At 53.0% G+C, this 19651-nt stretch overlaps 5 protein-coding genes across 5 annotated transcripts; 3 read left to right on the top strand and 2 right to left on the bottom strand.

Annotated features, from left to right (window-relative positions):
* The first annotated feature begins 1209 nt into the window (after positions 1 to 1209).
* B0T26DRAFT_539879 (uncharacterized protein) lies at positions 1210 to 5738 on the top strand. Its single transcript, XM_060435566.1, has 7 exons — positions 1210 to 1895; positions 2009 to 2599; positions 2671 to 2816; positions 2878 to 3841; positions 3903 to 4057; positions 4120 to 5137; positions 5197 to 5738. Exons 1-7 carry the CDS (start codon positions 1403 to 1405, stop codon positions 5496 to 5498), a joined length of 3669 nt encoding a protein of 1222 aa, XP_060289733.1. The 5' UTR covers positions 1210 to 1402; the 3' UTR covers positions 5499 to 5738.
* Positions 5739 to 7887: 2149 nt separating this feature from the next.
* On the top strand, positions 7888 to 8299 carry B0T26DRAFT_758023 (uncharacterized protein; the record flags this gene model as incomplete). Its single annotated transcript, XM_060446344.1, has 2 exons — positions 7888 to 8089; positions 8154 to 8299. 2 exons carry the CDS (start codon positions 7888 to 7890, stop codon positions 8297 to 8299), a joined length of 348 nt encoding a protein of 115 aa, XP_060289732.1.
* Positions 8300 to 8505: 206 nt separating this feature from the next.
* On the bottom strand, positions 8506 to 9490 carry B0T26DRAFT_744953 (uncharacterized protein; the record flags this gene model as incomplete). Its single annotated transcript, XM_060444482.1, has 2 exons — positions 8506 to 9253; positions 9318 to 9490. The coding sequence occupies 2 exons, from the start codon at positions 9488 to 9490 to the stop codon at positions 8506 to 8508; spliced, it is 921 nt and encodes a 306-aa protein (XP_060289731.1).
* A 705-nt stretch (positions 9491 to 10195) lies between these two features.
* B0T26DRAFT_625282 (uncharacterized protein) lies at positions 10196 to 11706 on the top strand (the record flags this gene model as incomplete). Its single annotated transcript, XM_060436162.1, has 4 exons — positions 10196 to 10407; positions 10498 to 10811; positions 10897 to 11485; positions 11580 to 11706. Coding segments are annotated over 4 exons (1242 nt in total), but the record flags the coding sequence as incomplete, so codon positions are not given.
* A 4898-nt stretch (positions 11707 to 16604) lies between these two features.
* Positions 16605 to 17227, bottom strand: B0T26DRAFT_682138 (uncharacterized protein; the record flags this gene model as incomplete). The annotated part of the gene is made up of 3 exons (XM_060440726.1): positions 16605 to 16621; positions 16733 to 16866; positions 16929 to 17227. 3 exons carry the CDS (start codon positions 17225 to 17227, stop codon positions 16605 to 16607), a joined length of 450 nt encoding a protein of 149 aa, XP_060289729.1.
* Positions 17228 to 19651: the final 2424 nt, after the last annotated feature.

Raw genomic sequence — 19651 nt, 5'->3', positions numbered from 1 at the left:
TGACGAAAACACACTGCTTGACATGGTGACTCATCTCGAAAGCCGTCTAGTCTAGAAGTGCCTGAATCCTACAACTCGCAATCGGTGATCTTAATTTAAGACGCTGGACTTGGCAAGTAGAAGAACGAGCACGTTGGGTGAGGGTCTTTGAGGAAAGCTGCGTTGTCTGCCATCCTCATTGCAATACCTTTGAAGTCGAGTCGCCCCGGGAATGAAGACCGGCGGGTTGTATGTTACGGCACAGCCGAACTATGGTCCGTGGTACCGCAACCATGGCTGCGCCAACCACCAGGTCCCGGTCCCGACCTGTAGCCCTCCTCTTCCCAATTGGGACTAGCTCAGTTGCCCCTCTTCACCACGAAACCGAGCCCGCAGTTCCTAGTATTTACGAATAAAGTCATTCTTTACTTGCAGCCTTGACTCTCGTATATGCCTGCCTTCACACTGTACTTCTGGTGGGCACTGGGCTTAGATTAGCTTCTGACGGAGACAGTTTCAGCTTATGGAAATAGATAGATTGTTTCGATTTGAGGAAGGTTCGTCGAGTACTTACTGTTCCTGAAACAACACATCAGGGCAAACCTAGAACACTCAATTTAGAGTTTATCCCCAAAGACAGGTGGCTGTGGCTATGGCTTTGGTACCCGAGCCCTTGACGGTTGAAGTTTAATTTTGTGGGTGCTTCGTTTATCAAGGTACAGGTTCGTACACGTGTCAAAGATGCCCCCAAAATCCACGCCAACGTTTTAACGGGATGTACTCCGTACGTACCCTTCGTACTGTACGGGCAGATTGTGACCCTTGCAGCAGCCTGCCTTGCCCGGCCAATCACTGACGCGAAGACGAGCCGCGCACGGGCCAAGTAGAAACCAAAATCGACGCGCTGGAACCACGTCTCCACTGGAACAGCACAATCGTCGCCGAATTCGCTCGATTGCGCTGTCAAACCTCTTAGCCATTCAAGGCCACCTTTAGGAAACTTCACACTTCCCGCAGCAAGGTTATTGCTTGCCATAACGAGGTGTTGACCGAAATTAAGTGCTCAGCTAGCCCGATCGGACCTATATCCACTTCCTCGCAGGCCACCTCGAAGGCCTGGAGGCTGGAGGCCACCCGAATAGCTTCGCCAACTTCCAAGACCTGAGAGCTTATGTCTATTAGCGTCACGGTTTACATCCCAAGCTAATTCGAACTATCAGTACGCGGCCTATTCTATTCGAGGCCTGTAATGACTTGAAGTTGAGGCGACCTGAGAGCTTGAGCCCGCGACGATAACCGCGATACGCAGGAGCCCAATTCGCCTGCAATATCCGGCTTAGTAAGCGACCGAAACTTGCAGAGATCGAGGCAAAGCGGTAGTCTAGTGGTTACTGATCCTTTGTCGGTGTTACGGGGTGTTGCCATGTCCGACGACGCTACAGGAGGGCGGCAGGCCATAGCCGGTAGCGAACCTTTGAGGCCCGTCTTGAAAATGAAGCGCACCGGCAGTTCCTACCCACCTTCCGCGATCGCCCGCACTTTCCGCCCCCAGGCTGTTACACGCACTGCTTTGGCTTCTTCCGCATTCGGCCATTCAACGTCGCCGATCCCGATCCCGATCCCAGCAGCCGCAATAGCAGCGGCGGTGGCGGCAAATGCGGCGTCTTTTACAACTCCTTCGAGGGACTTGCTTGACCCGGTGGCGGAGCCCGCGCCGGCCAGGATTACCAGCGACACCGCTGCTCCGTTGGAAACATTACCCCCTAATTCGGCGCCTGCACAGCCCTTCCCGGCCAGAGCACGACGTGATGTCTCTTCCAGTGAGAATTTGCCTCCGCAGCCCCGAACTTCCAAGAGCACCGCCCAAAATGCAAAGGAAACCGAGCGACGAGCTGCGCTAAGCAAGGCGCTGAAAGGTAAGCCGGATAATGGTTACTGCCAGTCATTTCTAAGGCGTACCGTGGCCCGGGCCTGCCTTAATTTCCTGCCTATGGCCATGTTTCTTTGTGCTGACTTGTAGATTGTCAAGCACGGTGGGCATCGGGCGCCATGAGCGATGCTGTAAGAAAGAGGCAAGAGACTCTCAAGCGCAGGCAGCAAGATCTTTTAGGACTGCAACGAGTGAACAAGCACGACGCCAGCTCCCTTCGCCCCTCCAAACCGAAGTCCAGTCATTTAAACCACCGGTCAACGTCTTGGACTCAGACACAGCTGTCGCATCTATTTTTAGAGAAAGATAGTAAACAGCCTTCTTCCGTTCGTGCAAACACCATACGGGGGGAATCTTCTGGATACGTCGCCTCCGACTCGTCTCCCACATCTGACGATGAAAACCTGGGCTTTACCGGCGCTTCAATGGCTCGGATTCCTTCAAAACGGCACAACGATCCTACTTCTGATGCCGTGGTTAATGGGTTCGTCATGGATGACTCCGCAAGCGACGATCAGGACTGGGCACACGAAAACGAGATGTCTGATTCTTCCCCCACTGACTACCCAGGGTCGCACGGAGGGCCTGCCGTGTCCGATGTCATTAAGAAGCCGGCGCCAAACGCCCCAGTTGAGGGGTTAATGTCAATTGAGATGGCTGCTCCAGATCGCCCGTATAAAATGTGGCGAAGTAAGTACACAACAACCTGAACACGCCTTTGCCGTTGTCGGATGCTCTAGACTAACAACGACCGCCTTCAGGTGACGATGGACTTGCTTTGGCCTATGGGGCGCTTATCCCAGAGACTTATGAGCTTACAGCCGACCCCGAGTACCCCTGGACTTGCCCCGTACGAGACTGCCAGAAAACGTTCAAGTATGTCAGCAAGCTCGGGCCCCATTTTGTTGTAAGTCGTTCTACCAGTGCCATGGCCCCGAGTCTAGCTACAGTATTGCTCACATCACTAGTCTTCCCACCGCTGCGCAATGCTTCATGACAACGAGGACGGAACCTTCACCAAGGTTGGGTCCTACCTAGATACCCTAGACGGCACAAAGAACCCGGCCATCGTTGTCTCCCGAGGTAGCAGTGCAAACTCTCCTCGCTTTCCCGCCCCGAAGATGCCCCCCATGGATATTCCACGACTATCCCTGAGCAGGGGGTCGGGAGCGGCACAGGATTCAATACTGGATGATCATGACGGCGACACTCCGATGCTCGACGCAGCTGACTATAGTCACGACGAGAATGCACAGACTCTATGGAAGTACTTACAGGGACTTTTGGTCAAGCATAAGGGTCCCAGGTGGCCTCAAGGGGGTTATGTGGAGAAACTGATAACTCTTCCCCGCGTCCGCGAACTGGAGTGGAACGCTATCCGGTCCGTAGACCATCGATTCCTCGACTCGAAACCGATAGATATCTCGGCAATGATTATCCAGGTTACTGGAGAACCTGCTCCCGAACCGTGCACAAAGTGTAAGAATGGTAAAGGGCCATTCCTTGGCTGCGTCATGATATCGAGCACAGCCCACCTGGATGCCGTCGGCACCATATTTGCTTGCGCCAATTGTTTCTACCATTTCGGACAAATATACTGCAGCCACAAAGTCTGGGGAGCGAAACGGGCAGAAAAGATCAAACAGAAACGGTTATCAGAATTTGACGAGGATATGGCCGACGACGACGGCAACGGGGACGAAGGCGACAAAATTGACAATGGCAACAGCGAAGAAGACGATGAAATTGACGACAGCAACGGCAAAGAAGACGACGAAATTGACGACGGCAACAGCGAAGAAGACGACGAAATTGACGACGGCGACGGCGAGGTGGAAAATATAGAGAATTCAAACATTTCCATATCGCCAAATGGTTTGCCCACGAGCATTACTATGGCTGAGCCAAATAGGCCATATACAATGTGGCCAGGTGAGTTCAGATCAGCCAGGCGAACCCAGTCTCGGAGATACTAACAAGAAGCTCTTCGTAGACGGCACGGGAAACCTTCAGCCGGGAATGGGCGCTTTGTTTCCGGCAGGTTACCAACTCGATTTTGAAACCGCCGAGGATCGGAGTTGGATCTGCTCCGTTCGCTCTTGTCGCCGGCTGTTTATCAAGAGGCAGGATCTCGGCTTCCACTTTCAGGTATGTGTCCAATGCTCTACAAAAGAAAACTATGACACCATTAACACGGAGACGTCCGGCAGCGTATCCACTTTGCCAGTCTGCTGAACGATAATGGCGATGGGACTCTCTCGATTAGAGGCATATATAGAAGCAAAAAGAGGGGCGTGGGCAGGGGAGGGAAAATCATCAGCAAAGCACCCCCCTTTGTCGTTTCCAAGGATGCCTTGGACCCTAACGAAGAACCTTCAGCCCCGCCTAATGGGCCCGAAACCTCGACTTATGTTCCCAAATATCTTTCTGACAGCCCTGTCGAGCATAATCAGACCACGGAATCATGGAATACTGTGGTCGGTCCCATTCGGCCTCCTAGAGTCGACCCGGCAGGTCTCTGGGAGTCCCTGCGCCCGTATCTCACCAATACTCGCGACATCCCGGACGGCGGCTTCGTCCGTGAACTCCTCCAGATGCCTCAGGTGCGGGATCTGAACATGAACCCCTATCGGGTCCCCTTGGAGTACGGCGAGAAGTCGGCAAGGGATGTGGCGGCCATGGTCATTCAGGTGACGGGAGAGGCAGTGGTCAAGAAATGCAAGAGATGCCGAGATGGCAAAGGCCCTTTCTCGGGTTGCGTAGCGATCGCGCGCAAGACAGACGGAGAAGCGAGATTGCAATATACGTCTTGCGCAAACTGTTTGTATCACGGCCGGTCAACGTACTGCTCCATGAAAGAATGGGTTCCGAAGCGCATGCAGCCGCCATTCCCGACGAAGCGGAAGATATCAAGTAGTAGAGGGCCGTTTCTGACAGAAGAAGCTGGCCTGATGGATACGGAGCTCCAGTCTCCGGCTGGAGCTGAAGGAAGAGAACAGTCGTCTGATCGCGGGCTCTCCCCACCCTGCATATCCCAGAGCCTGAGCAACTGGCGCGGCAGAAGCACCAGAGGCTCGACCACGGAGGGGCCCCGTAACCAAAACAAGAAAGCTCCAAAGTCGTCCTTGATATCTGTCGGCGCTTTCCAATCGGCCGAAACTCTCGAGATGGAGACGTGGGAAATAGCCCCTGGCCGTCTGAACGAGTCGTCATCATCTAAACCTCAAAGTAAGATACACACCCCAAACTTATTCCATCTACGAGCTCATGACTCACCGCGAATCCAGACATTGCATTCTCCAAGGCATACCTGTCAACGAACCAAGCTGTGCAGGTATGCGAAGACGTGGCTGTCCGCGTGGAGACGATCCACTCGGGCACGGCGCTCAGCCTAGCAGCTGAGTCGAGAAATATTCGCATCTGCTCTGTCGCCAGTGGGAAGTTGCGCGTCAAGGTGGGCGACGAGCCTGAGTTCATCATTGGCCCCCACGGCATATTCAAGGTCCGGGCCGGCGTTTCCTGCACCGTCCAGAACGCCATGTATATCGACGCCATCTTGCACATGACAGTGCTTTCGGGATTCACTTGATCCTATTGCGCTCTTGTGGGCTTCCTTTAGAGCTGGTGAGAGGGCTCGGCCTGTTCAAGACTCTCACGATAATTTTAATATTTACGGCCCTCTATCATTACATAACTAAGTCTTTTTTTGCGTCAGCCTGCGCAATACTTTCTCATATTCTCAGGTAGATTGGGATCATTAGAGCAACAGTAGTCGCAATACGAACTTGCCGCTTAGGAGGGATCTTGCCTTACTAGGCACGTATTAGAACAGTAGCGTCTTAGTTTTCTTTCTCTTGCAGTAGTCAAGGCGTTTTGAGATATTAGAACTGTTAAAGTATAGCTAGCCACTACAGCTATAGGGCCCTAAAGTGCAGGGCACTATAGTGGTTGTGTTAGTGTGGTTGGTGTTGTGGGCGCTATACCCGAATTGTTAACCAGGCCCCACAGTATTACAAACCACTCGACTGTTAGGGTCGTCTGTCTGTAAGGGAGCACGGGCTCCACAGGATGCTGGGGTTGGTAATTATGAAGATAGAACAAAGGGCAAGCTCCTATCGCACGGGTAATACAGTCAAATTGGAATGCCACTCAAAGTGTATGAGTGCAGTGAATGTGTATTGCTTGCTTGAAGAACCAAGCAAGAACTATCTAAGACCGTGGCTACGGTCGTCGTATATATCTATCTAGGGCGGGCCAATTAGGTCGTTGCTCCGTTGCTCCCTGGCAGAGCCATAGAGCGTTGCTCCGTTGCTCCCTGGCAGAGCTACAGAGCAACCCCGTAGAGCCAACCAAACCGTTGCTCCGTACCCCACCGCACAGAGCAAATGCGGGTCCCTGCCCCGCATGCCTGTCTCGTCATCCCTATTGGCCGGCCCCACTTTCAGAGCTATGACTAGCCCAGAATGGGCGCGGTTCATCACAAGAGTTCTCTGTAGCCTTCGAGGTAGACTGCTGAGCAGAGTCCTCACAGTCTAAGTGGCTGGTCTGTAGCAGAGTCCTACAGACCTGTGGCAGGCTTGTAGCAGAGTTCTACACACCTGTAGCAGTCAGTCTGCTTCCCTCAGTGCCTTACACAGGGCACTGTTGTACTGGACCGTAGGGCACAGTTCCCTACAATCTACCCTGCACTTAGCTCCCCGCCTACGCTACCGCTTCCGCTCCGCCTGGTTACAACACGCAGTTTAACAAGAACCTTCACGACACTTTTAGCACTTTGCGTTTACTAGTCTCGCCTATGGTGCATAGGGCCTCGGCGGCAGTAGGTTCAGCCTCGGGCGGTGGCTGAGGTCAAGGTTTCAAGTTCTGGTATCTGTAGCTACTATTAGGTTTGGGAGGTTATAATCAGAGATTCACTTCGCTGTGGATAGGAATAAAGTCCGTTTCTCCATTTGGGTTCTCGTATGGTAACTCTGTTTCCGTAATAGCTTAGAAGATATCCTTTCGGTATAAATCAGGTTGCTGGGATCCGGGGCGGACCCAACGGTTTCCGACATTTACATCTACAGGTTGACGGGTTGACTCATCGATATCATTTTCCCCCTCTCCATGGGCATGAATGGAATAGAATAGAAGCGTCTTTCACAAGATCCACACAAACTCTAAGATTCGTCGACCACGTCCTGCCGCAGCGAAGTATAGGAGGTACCTCCGGTATTTAAGTTACCGGGATCCGGGGCTAACTCTTCACATTCTCAACGGTTTCCAACGTTTATATCTGCAGGCGGATGGTTTGACTCATCGTTCTGCTTTCCTCCTTGTCTGGGATGAATGGAAACATCTTGATCAAACTCTGAGATTCGTCGGCCGTGTCCTTCTAGGGCGAAGTATCGACAGTAGACCACCTAAGACGCTTACTTGTAAGATTCAGAGACCAAATGACTTTGTGTTGCCCGGGAAATCTTGCGATTCAGAAAAGAGAGCAAACCAGCGTAGGCTAACAAGAGTGGGCGCTAATTTGGTGTTACAATTAGTGAGGTAATGCAGTGGACTCATCGCGGCTCCAGAGACTGTCTGGATTAAGAGCAGCTTAGGAGGACGATCACGGGCAAAGTCTAAATAACTAGCAACTAAACACGGGGTGGTTTATCTGGCTGAGATATTAATTTGAGTAGAAATTGATCGAGCTATTGCTAAGATTTGCCCTAACTACCACGGCCAGTGTTGTCTTTCAGGGGTATCCCGCGCCTGTGGGTTGTGGTGACATCATCACGAATCATGACGGCACTTTGTTGGCACTGAATGGGGGGACCCCCAAATTCACTAAAACGGCCCATGGCGTCACCCCCGGACCGTTTAACCTGCATCCAGTATAATATGTGAAATGCCTTGAGCCGTACTTGAGCTGTCCTGGTATTTCTCATTCAAACAATCATCAGTCTGTAATTCAATCTAATTATTCAACCGCCAAAACATTCATCATGTCGTCGCCCTCGTCGCCCATCAAGAACCCGTCCTCGACGCTCAACCCGTCGCGAAGAACGGAGCCGGAAAGGGCGCATGTCGGCCCAAAGGCAACTGGGGGCATGGCTTCTGCTAGGACTACTGCCGCGAACGCCAGCATGGGCGTAGACAAGCCCAAGGTCTTTGACTCGGAAGGTGCCATTGGCAAACAATTCACCGGTGGGTCACTCATTCCTTCTCTTTTACCCGTGTGACTATTCAGAAACTGATTAATTCTTTCCAGAGGAAGGAGCAATTGGCGGGTTGGGCCAGAAGATTGGCGGCCCGATGGACAAGGAAGGCGCGATTGGCAAGCAGTTCACCGACCAGGGAAGCATCGGAGGCACGGTGCAAAACATGATGGGCGGCACCAAGCACACGACGGGTTAGGTAATTGCTTGAATTTGATTCACGCCCAGGCTTCACGAATAGAATGTGTTGTATCAGTATTGTCTGATGCTTCATTTTCCCCAAATAATCTTCTCCAACATTGCTGCTGCCACTTTTCTTTCTCACGACAGGTTTCGCCATGTTCCCTTGTTGAGCGAGACCTACCTCAATCGTTCCGTGGACTAAGGCCGGATTCCATTCTCAAATCACGGATACGTCTGTTTAACCAGATCCTTGTTGTGTGCAAGGAACTCCTTGAAGGTGGCCATGGGGATGCCCCACGACCTCGATTCCTCAGCCTTCATGAAGTTCTTCAGCTCGCGCAGTGCCAGCTGGGCAGTGATGAGAGGGTTTACCGCCTTCTGAGCTTCGATCTCCGCGTCTGTCAGCGCTACAAACTTCAGCTTGCGACCAGTCTCTTCCGACAAACATTCCATGATCTCCTCGGGCGTCAGCTCGTCGCCGACAACCACAACGTCCTTCCCCTTGAACCGCTCAGGGTCCTGGAAGGCGGCGGCGGCGAACTTGGCAATGTCGTTGGCGTCGACGAGCGGCATTTTGTCGCCCGCCAACAGCGCCATAGTCCAGATGTTGGTGTCGACGAGCCCGGCGTACATGGCCACCTTGGGAGCCAGGAAGTTCTGCATGAAGGTCGAGCCGCGCAGAATGGTCCACGCCTCGAAGCCCGCTTCCTTGAGCGTCTCTTCGATGGCTTGCTTGGAGAGCAACGTCAGGCCCACCAGGCTACTTGCGTTCCAGATGGGCAGCTTCTCTATGTGCTTCGCGGCCGGCCCGCTGGAGTAGACGACGTGGCGGACGCCGGACGCCTTGGCGACGGCGAGGATCTTTCTCGCTTGCACGCGCTCACTGCCTAGGTTCTGGAACGAGGGCGAGAGGTTGAGGAACAGCATGTCGCACCCGGCGATACTGGCCTGAAGCGCCGCCTCGTCGTCCCTGCTCGGCTGATCAGCTAATATTTCTTCCCTTATTGGGACTGGACCGGAAGGGAAGTGCATACCAGTCGCCGACAGTCAACTCAACGCCTTGCCCTGTGAGTGTCTTTGCGGCTGGCGTGTCTGGGTTGCGGACAGTTGTATGCACAGCCCATCCAATGCTGCGAAGCTGACGGGCAAGGTTCGAGCCTTGGCTTCCAGTCGCCGCAGAGACAAAGACGGTGTGAGTGGCAGACATCGTGGAAGTTGAATGGAAGCCGAAGAGTCCTAACAGCAACTCTGATGACATTCAGCGTGTGCTGTTCTTTGTCTGGTCAAATCTTGGCCTTGTCTCGTGAAAGATAAGAGGATGAAGAGCTGCCGGAAATTCTGCGACGAAGCCACCGTCTTTATACCCCAAAACTGGCCCTGGCTGCCTGCGACGGTCAACCCACTCTTTTGGAGTCATCTCTCACTCTCGGTCTACTTGATCCCAGTCCCCAGGTCTCATCGCGTCTTTCCTGCGATGTTAGTGGAGGCTTGCTTCAGTTTGGCTCGAATAGGATAACAGTGTGCACACCGTGAGGGCACTGGGTTGCATTCTCGTTGGCTCAAGGGGGGCACCTGGCGGAGTTCCGCCAGGGCTCTTGGGTGCCAGACCTAGAACCCGACAGCCCTCGTCTACGCTCGTCCCATCTCGAGAGGAAAGCGAGCCCAAGTGAAAGTCCGACTATCTACTCCATCTCATACTCCACCGGCAAGCCGCGTGGTACTCCGCCCCTCAGACCTGTAGCCCGACTTACAGAGGTCAGAGACGCGAAGACACGGCGCGCCTATGGCGAACGTTATTGCACGCCGAAGCGCCGCTAGCACGAGCCCCGGCCCCGGCACAGATGGGACCCTGAGTCTGCTTGAGCAGCAGCGGCAGCATCAGCAGCGGCAACAGGAGCAGCAGCAGTCCTTGTCAACCATGGAGAGGGGGAATCCCCCCCCACGCCAAAAGTCGTGCGACGCCTGTATCAAGGCTAAACGGCGCTGCACCTTGGAGTTCCCGTCTTGTCAGAGATGCGCCCAGCGGAAGCTGGCGTGCAAGTACAAGCGGCGAGTGCCAACTCCTGCTGCCTCAAGCCCCGCCACTTCCGGCCTAGCCAGTGCTGCGCTCCCAGCTCAGACGCCGTTCCTCACCCTGGCTGGCTCGACTGGGGGCTCGCCCGTGCCAAGCCGCCATCTCTTGCCGGAAGACGCCCTGGTGCCGCTGGACAACAGCCCATTGCTCGATTTTGAATTTGAATACAACGGAGATGCGCTAGCCGACAACGTCGCAATGCCCGATCTTGAAGAGTTCCACAACGCTGCTAGCTCGTTTGGGCCGCTCGGTCTCAAGCCGACCGAGCAAACGGCCTTGGCTTTCCCTGTCAACAACAAGCTGTACGAAGAGGCCGTCTCGGTCGCCATCTCGACCCGACTCCGATTCGCCATCGACCACATACGTGCGGCGCCCCGGCAGATGGTCGTCGAGAACCAAACCCCATGGTGCCACCACAGTCTTTACGAGCATCGCATGCCAGCCTCTATGGAGGGTAAACCACACTCGCATCTTTAGTCCCGTCCCGTGTTAACTGCAGTTTAATTACCAAGTGCGTCCCGGCTGACCAATCACTCCAGATGCATACGCCTGCTGCGCTCTGTTCATGGCCAAGAACGAGGTCAACGAAGATGTCATCTTCCGCCATATTGAAGGTCGGGTACAGCAACTCGTCTCTTCCCCCATGCCCGAAGACAAGCTCGACATCTTGGCCAGGACACATGCCTTGCTCCTGTATCAGATCATGCGCCTCCTCGAGGGTGGCTTGAGGGCACGCTCTGCCGAGTCGACCATCCAGCCCCTCGAAGACGCTGCGTTTGCCATGATGTCGCACGTTTCTTTTGCCGAGGGCACCTTCGACGAACTAGGAGTCACCCTTGAGCCGGCGCCTAGAGCCGACATGTTGCCAGCGCTCTATCCCTTGAACAGCTTACGCGACTTTTGGCAGAATTGGGTATTTCATGAGTCTGCGCGCCGGACCTTTCTCGCCACTTTCTTCTTTCTCCAAGCTTACCGTCTGCTCAAACGCGAGTTTCCGCTATTTTGTGACGGCAAGATTTTGCTCTGCCACTCTTTCACGGTGTCGGCGCATCTGTGGAAAGCCCACGACCACTTTGAATTCAAAAATGCATGGCAGAACAAGAAACATTATGTCGTCAAAAATGCAAAGTAGGTGTGCCGCAACACTTGAATTCTAGAGTCCGCTGTCTAGACAACCCTAGCCTTTTCAATTGTTGCTGACTGCATGTCTTTTCCCCTGTAGCTTCCGCGATGTCATCCGCGAAGCCGGGGCAGACGATGTCGACCTGTTCGGTAAGATGCTCATAACAACCATCTACGGCATCGTCGAAACAAAGACGTGGCTGATAGGGCTCGGTAGTGATCTGTGAGGGCCATTGTTGGAATGTTGGAATATTGGAACAACGCGCTAGTCAGCTACACAGAGGTGGCGGTGGAGGCGCAGGGCCACGGTTTCTATATAAGTGGCCCTACGGCCACTTTCTTCTAGATACACAGACACATCAACAATCATCACTTGAACCACTAGTTTTCGGCGTGCAATTACGCCCTGTTGCTTCCAGTACCGGCACCTGGTGAATCCAACACTGATCAGTGGTCAATTCACCACTGTTGGGACAACAGTCCACGCTACAGATCAGCAAGGAACAAACAGAGGAGACAGCGCCGTACAGAACGGTCGACCAGAAGGCCGGCCCTCCCTACGAACCTGTGCTAAGGAAGGCATCCCCGGCTACGGAAGAGACGGTATAACGGAGCATTCGCGCCTCGAATCTCAACCGCAGCCAAAGAACCTTCGAATTTACGGAAGAAGTGGCCGTGGCCGTCTCCCTGGCTTCACCTAGCCGTAGAGCGTCTACCACCCAACAAGCCCTGGAAAACGATCTACGCGTTGAACATTCATTCCATTTTACTTCCATTCATTTCTTATTACCTCCACTCATTCCTTCAGCCTTCTTTTCGACATTCCTTCGACCTTCGTCATTCCGAGCCAGCCAACGGCTCATTCCAACCAGTGAACAGCTCATTCTGACCTTCCAGGCCAGTCAACAGTTTATTCCGACCTTCCAGGCCAGCCAACAAGCTCATTCCGACCTTCCAGGCCAACCAACGGCTCATTCCCACACTTCCAAGATGGCCGTAGGCACTGAGGACGACGTCACTACGTCTCCGGTCCCCACGCCTAGCCAACTAGCCCATGAAGAACCCCTCCGTAGCCCGGGACCCTCCGTGCCTCTCGACCTTCGAGGAGAGGTGGATCCTACGACCTGGGGTGAGCTACTAGCATTCGACGACCTTCTGAAGCCAACAGCCAAACAGATCAACGCCACGCTCACTTTATTCTACATTGCTGGCAGGACAAGCCCCTGACAGGAAGATACGCATGGGTATAGTTTAGCGAGGAATTCGGACACTGGGACAACGCCGCCTGGGCGAAGGTCCCGGGCCGAACGCAGACGACCCTACGTAACTGGCTCCGGGGCAACGGAGTCTTCGTAGCTATGGACGGCGATAGGATTCATAGCAACCTACAACGGACCGTTACGGCCAAGGACTTCCATATCTGGTCCGACGCGGACATCAAATACGAAAAAGGACGAACCAAGGCCTTCGAGATCAACTGCCTTGACCCTGACTTCCTCTGGGACATCCAGGGGCCTAACGACGGCTCAGAAGAACCCGGAAAGGCAACCACGCTACCTCGGGAGCCCCTCACCGAAAGGGACCAACGCAGTCCTGCAGACGGCCCTCATCAGGGCCCCCAGTACCCTCAGCAACGCAGGCCTGCAGACGACCCTCACCAAGGCCTCCAGCACCCTCGACCCAGAGCCGCCCAGTTCGAGTACCCACTCGTACTGCAAGAACTTCCAAACGCAAGGTAGCTTACTGACCTGGCCAAGATCTACAACGACGAGATGAAGTACGGTAGCGATACGTACGATGTGTTCGCCTCCAAGCTAGTCATCTTCCAGGACTGCTGCCAACGGCTCGGCATTATCCAAGGCCAGTACGCCGCAACCTTCCCGACCATGCTCAAGAATCGGGCCCTGACCTACTACTACGACCGGCTCTGTGGGCACGGCTACGACTTCGGCACGTTGATCGCCCGGACCAAGGCCCAGTTCGAGAGCGAAGAAAACAACCAGCTACATCTACGAGAGTGGGGGAGCACTACGATACGCACAGTCATCGACGAAAGCCCAGGAAAGTCAAGGATCGAATGCCTAGAGCTTCTATTTGAAAGGCTCAGCAGGGTTCAGCGTGCCCTGACGGCTACCCATCAGTCAGAAGAGCTACTTCGTATGCAAGTCATCAACGCCTGCCGAGGGATCCCTAAATGTAACCTCTGCCTTTACAACCCGGCCGCAACCTACGAAGGTGTACGCAAACAGCTCCGATCGGCAGTCAGTATTGCAGCTGATGGCCAGAGCCAGCAATTCAACACCCAGTTCAACACCCCCGGCCCTGAAGAAGCCCGGCAGCACTGGACTGACCGAACGTTCAAGGTCAACGGAGGAGAGGCCCGCTTCGGGCGCAAGGATCAGGGAAAACCACGTACCTTACTTACCGATAGATCGGTCCGCCACAGCCTGACTAAAGAAGATTCCTTCCTACAGGCTGAGGATCAGGACCGTCAACCTACTTCGATCTTCACCATTGAAGGCCGTTACTTAGCTATGGAATTCCACGGCATTATGCCCGCTACAGGAGCATCCGGCTTTTCAACAGCCGGGCACCTACAGTTCCGTGCCCTACAAAGGGAGCTACCGTCAGTACGGCTCGGACCGCCAACTACGGACGCCGCGATCAAATTCGGCCAGGGCGGTGCCCTCACTCCTCTAGGTACTACCACTGTACCTACCCCGTTCGGCCCGGTTGATTTCCACGTAGTCCCCGCAGACACACCGTTCCTACTGTGCCTTCAGGATATGGATCGCTTGGGCTTGAGGTTCGATAACCTACGCAACCAACTACGGCAGGGCAACCTAACCGCCCCCGTCGTACGGAAATGGGGGCACCCCTGGCTCCAACTAACCAAAGAAAAGACAACTACCTTACCGACACAGAGCTACGCCGGCTCCACCGCAGGTTTGGCCACCCGTCGGTTGCCCACCTACATAAGGTCTTGAAGACGGCCGGGCACCCTGTGGAAATCGGAGCCCTTGAGTTCCTTCGCCTGGTGATTCTAATAGTTAGTGTTTGGCGTGGTTATGGCTCATGATTTTGGCTTTGGAACTCTTGTATATGGGGAAAAGGTAGACATGGAATACACCGAGACGGAATGACCCTTATCCCACTTTTGAGACGTGGGGGTCTCAAAGGGGGATCCAGATTCCATCCACTCATATTTCTTTCCCATGAGTTTTATTTGACCCCGATCAAACACAAAGTATTGAAACACGGTCTCCAAACATGATATTTTTTCTTATTTCGTCTACTCAAAGAAGCTCTGCTCAAGCAGGGACTTCCGCAGTTAATTACATTTATCACAAAGTGAAATGGCTCTCGAAACATCGTTTTTCCAAGTACCTTGGCGTCTTGAGGTAGATCCCAAACACTCTCTTTCTATTCCAACTGACTTCGGAGAACGCTGAGCTAGTCCGACCTACCCCCTAAACACTCCTGGAGCATCTGGATTTTGTCAGCACGCCCAAAACACACACGATCCTGAACCGCGCCTGCAGTTGGATAATGACACTCACCTTTCACACAGACTACATGTGCCGCAGTTTGGACTGCTGTTTTGAGCAGGCGTGGGGCCTCAAATTTCAGCAGTCTCGGCCGCCTTGATAAGTACATGTCAGGCGGGGCATATGTCCCCTCGGTGTTAACTGTACCCGCACAGTACCGTCCATCCCCCCGTCACGCACGCAAGCGCTGCGCACTTCTCAGCTGGTTGGCGGGAAGCTGTAACTATGGCGGTCTTGCGGCGATGAAGGCCACAAGTCTGGCTTAAAACCCACCGTGCCTACACTCGCTGGCATTTTTCATTGTTGAGGCCTTTTCAACAGTATTTTGACAATTTTTATAAGCGCAATCAGTTCCAGCTTGTTGGTAAGCTACGTCGATCGAGCACTTTGTCGGCTTATTCGATGACTAAGCAAGCAAACGCCTCAACCTGACCTTCGCGGGCATTTTAGTGGCCAATAGTCGAGTAAATCGTCGCTTTAATGAGCTCTAGATCGCCTAGAGAGGCCATTTTGAAGCGTTCGAGGCTGGTGCCAGGGCAATAGGTTGATTAAATAATGAAAAATTACGCACCAAAGTTATCAGGAAGAAGAGGATCCCCGGTATTAAATTTCTATACCTATAAATATTTTGGCTGGTTTTTCAACTGGGGGCCATCGAGCCGGACCAAAAGCGTAACTCAGTAACTGTTGGATTCACCAGGGTACCGGTACTGGAATCAACAGGGCGTAACTGTACGCCGAAAATCTGGTGGTTCAAGTGATGGATTGTAGATGTGTGTTCTTCTCTCTAGCTTTCTGGCAGTGCCAGAAAGCCCCTTCTTATACTACTATTGTGGTGGCGAAGTGGGTGGCGAAGTCTCTATCTAGAACCTTCGAGGCCCTTCTGCTTGACACATTCTAACAGTAACTTTTGAAGGTCTAGTCGTACCAAAATCCGCAATTTACATGTAAATGCGTTGAAACTGACTTGAAAAGAATGCCCTCATCTCTAGCACCCTCAAAAATATTTTGAATTTATACTAGTAGTTGTAGCATTAAAGCTATTAACATTTCAATCTTCTGGAAAATCCCGATTTGTATGGGGGCGCGCAACTCATTGACCCATTTTTCCAATTTTGCTCTCAGACATCCAGACGTTCTGAAATATAAGAGGGTGCCATTTAGCACGTTGGTTTGCCTTCTTTGTTAAACCGAAGGGACGGTTAAACTAATTAGTTTGGCTTTTGTTATTAAACGAACGTGTTTGACCGTCCCCGTTTATGCCGAGCTAAACTAATTATTTAAACCGCCCCTTTCGAGGCCGAGCTAGACCAACGTGTTTAACCCCCTTTCGAAGTCATCCAAAGCGACAGTACCGAGGTCAGGCATATATTAACTTTGTAGTATACATGCGATTACGCTGGTTCAGGTGAAAATTGAGAAGGAACCAAAAAGTAGAAGTACTTCTTAAGAGTGCTTATATACTTTTAAAATTCGTAAAACCACGCCCACCCCGCCCGCGCCACGCCCCCTAGCGTTATGTCCCTAGCGATGAGGACGACCGCCACGATTATGGCCGCAATACCATGGCCGAGCGTCTAGCTCCAGCCTATAACTTTTGTCAGATTATACCACAATCAAGAGACAGAGACGCAATGATTAGAAGGAGATCAAAGGCGATTAAAGGGAGAGAGCGAGAGGAGAGATAAAATAATGGCAAACTTACCGACGATGGAGAACGAAAAGGCCATGAAGCCTACCCACCCCACCACCATCCGCCGGTATCGCAACCACCGCTCCCGAGTCAGTCGGCGGCCAGCATCCTCTTCGTTCACCCACCCCAGCAAGGCGGCCCCCTCCCTAGCATCCAATTAGTACATACTCGAGATGTCGGATTAAAGCAGAATTATGGTCCGACTTACATAGCAGCGGGGTCAGCTGGGGGCAGGGAACAGAGATGGATGGCCCCGCACGGGCACCGAGATAGGTGGCAGTGGTTGGCGGCGGCGATGGCGATGGCGGCTGTGGCGGTAGCGGCCACGGAGAGGTTGGCGGCTGTGGCGGTGCCGGTGCCATTGCCGGTGGTGGTAGCGCCGGTGTCGGTGTTGATGCTGGTGCTGGTGCCGGTGCCGGTGGTGGTGCCGGTGGTGGTGCCGGTGGTGGTGCCGGTGGTGGTGCCGATGGTGGTAGCGGCGACGGTGGCGAGAACGTTGGTGTCCATGATGAAAAGATTTTATTTTGACAATTTCTATTTGAGTGCCCAAGAAAAAAAAAGAATTAAGATGAGCGCGGCTGAGGAGAAAATCTGGAATCTGCGGAAAGAAATCTAGAATTTATAGGGTTTTGGAATTTAGCCACTTGCTCCTGCTAATTGAAACTTTTTCTAGTAGGGAAACAACGACGGTGTCGGCATCCCCGCGGCTACTGCTTGAACCTTTTTCTAGCAGGGCAACAACGACGGCATCGGCATCCTCGCGGCAAGTGTGAGTAGATATTCAAGCATAATAGCGGGTACAGGCGCATAATGTGTCCTGAATTTAAAATTTTAGCAGAACTAAACCCAAATCACGGCAGCAAGTCACAACCGCTACCTACTAAACTTAGTCTAGCGAGCACTTTGAATACTGTCGCCATTCCCTTCCTAGAAATTTGCCGTTCCCTCCTTCCACCCACACACACACACACACGCGCGCGCGCGCGCACTGCTCTTCAACAATTATGTCAGACGAAAAGGCGGGCTGGCTATCGGAAGACAAGGATATATACGATACATATCCTCCTCCTTATATGTCTAATTCAGGGTTAGACTATGACACACGCCGACAGTATGACGGTGCAATAGCCCAACGGCAGGAAGATTGTATGAGTAGGAAAGAAAAAGGCAGCTTTAGAAACTGGTGGCGGCGGGCGCTCCGCCGAGTCCCAGTCCCATCACGTAAAGCATCTCAGCAGCAGGCGCGTAATAGCGACAAAGAGCCTACAGCGGCACCTATTCCTACTTAAGGAAGTAGGATTGTTAAGCTCGATATCCTAAAACTTCCGAGATGGGTAATGTATAACGGCATGACGTGCGGCCACGGTGCGATGTGTACGAAGCTACCGCTACTGGTCGTGCCACCTCCGAACGCTTATCTCTACTCATTGAACGTCCTCTGCTACCACTTTCCGCAAGTACCACCCGAGGGCGCGCCACGCTGGTAGTAGGCCAGGCTGTTATTCGCGTCTAATAACTTACTGGAGCTCCTACAGGGACCACCGATCCCGTGGCGGGCGAATATCGACGACTGCTGCCTTAGCGACGTAGTCGATTTTGTAGACTATCCTTACCCCGTCCCGTTCTTCACCGTCCAGCCAGAATCAGGAACGACGATGGTCAAGGCGTACCATCATAATAATACCGCTAGGACGCCTTGCGGTATATCCACGTCGGTCGGCGGGCATACATATGAGCGCACCATCAAGCTCGCCCTAGTGCGTGACCAGCCCGGCGTGTGTTCCTGGAACGTCGTGCCCTCGATCACGAGCCGAGATGGGGACTGGCTCGCAAGCCTCTCGCGCGCCGATGCCGCCGCCCTTGTTAGTCTCGATTCGGCAACCAGGTGAGTTTGTGTATGATGATTCTTCCCTCAGAGAAAGATTCCATCTCCTAACCCGGATCCGGGACAAAACAAACAGAGCCGTCGGCTGGATCCACCCAGAATATGATTCCATCAAGAGCTCCGTCATGTTTTACGCAAAAGCGCTCTGGCAGCTATGGGTTGAGGCTACTGACCTTGAGACTCACGAAGACGGAAAACTACACTATGTACCCTTACCTCTGGGCGTAGCCCATGACGACGAGTTACGCCAAGTTGTGGATGATAATATCGACGAGTTAATTCGATGAGGTTGATGAATGATGAGATTAACTATCGGTGGTAGGCTTTTGGGGGGGTTAACGAGGTTTGGACGCGCGTCGCTTGTTCGGTCTTCAGAGGGCTAGGAAAGTTTTGGAGGGTTAGTGTTACAATGTGGGAGGTAGGTGTGACAAGATTCAAGATTTCGAGAATAGGTGTAACGCGATTGGAGTTGGTGTAATATGGAAACAGGGTAGGATGCGGTGTATTTATCAAGACCTGGTGACTTTCTCAGTGAAGTGGTCGGTAGCCAGGCTTGTCAGTTGAGGTACGCCTCCGTCGGGGTTTGAAATATTAGTGCGCTGACTTACAGGGGGTTTGACAGGGGCCCGGGCAGGGCCTTCAGGTTTGCCAGCGCCACAAGCAACTTTCGAAGCAGAAGTACCATTTCCTAATGTAAGCGAACTTGCCACCACAAATCGTTCACACTTCAGCAAAAGATGCCGCTTATTATTTTTTTTGTCAAGCGCCTGCACCTGGATGCTGTTAAGAAATGCAACGACTACCTGCGAAATCCGGCAACAACACGGTGGCCAAGCTACCGTCTCAACCATCCCGCGCTCGTCTCCCCCACCGGCAATCCCAGGTTTTCTTCATTCCCTATTAATAGGGGCTTACCCGTGTAAAGCCCCGCCGCTCGAATTTGTAGGGAGAGATTTCAGTCAAGGTGGTCGAGTGAGTCTGGGAACAGGTTGGTGGTGGATGAGCACGTTGGAATAAAGACAGTGCCTCGTTTCTCTACCTGTTTA

The sequence above is a fragment of the Lasiosphaeria miniovina genome (genome assembly GCF_030549165.1).
Source record: "Lasiosphaeria miniovina strain SMH2392-1A chromosome Unknown B0T26scaffold_9, whole genome shotgun sequence".
Taxonomy (NCBI): Eukaryota; Fungi; Ascomycota; class Sordariomycetes; order Sordariales; family Lasiosphaeriaceae; genus Lasiosphaeria; species Lasiosphaeria miniovina.
This window is presented reverse-complemented; position numbering and strand designations above follow the sequence as displayed.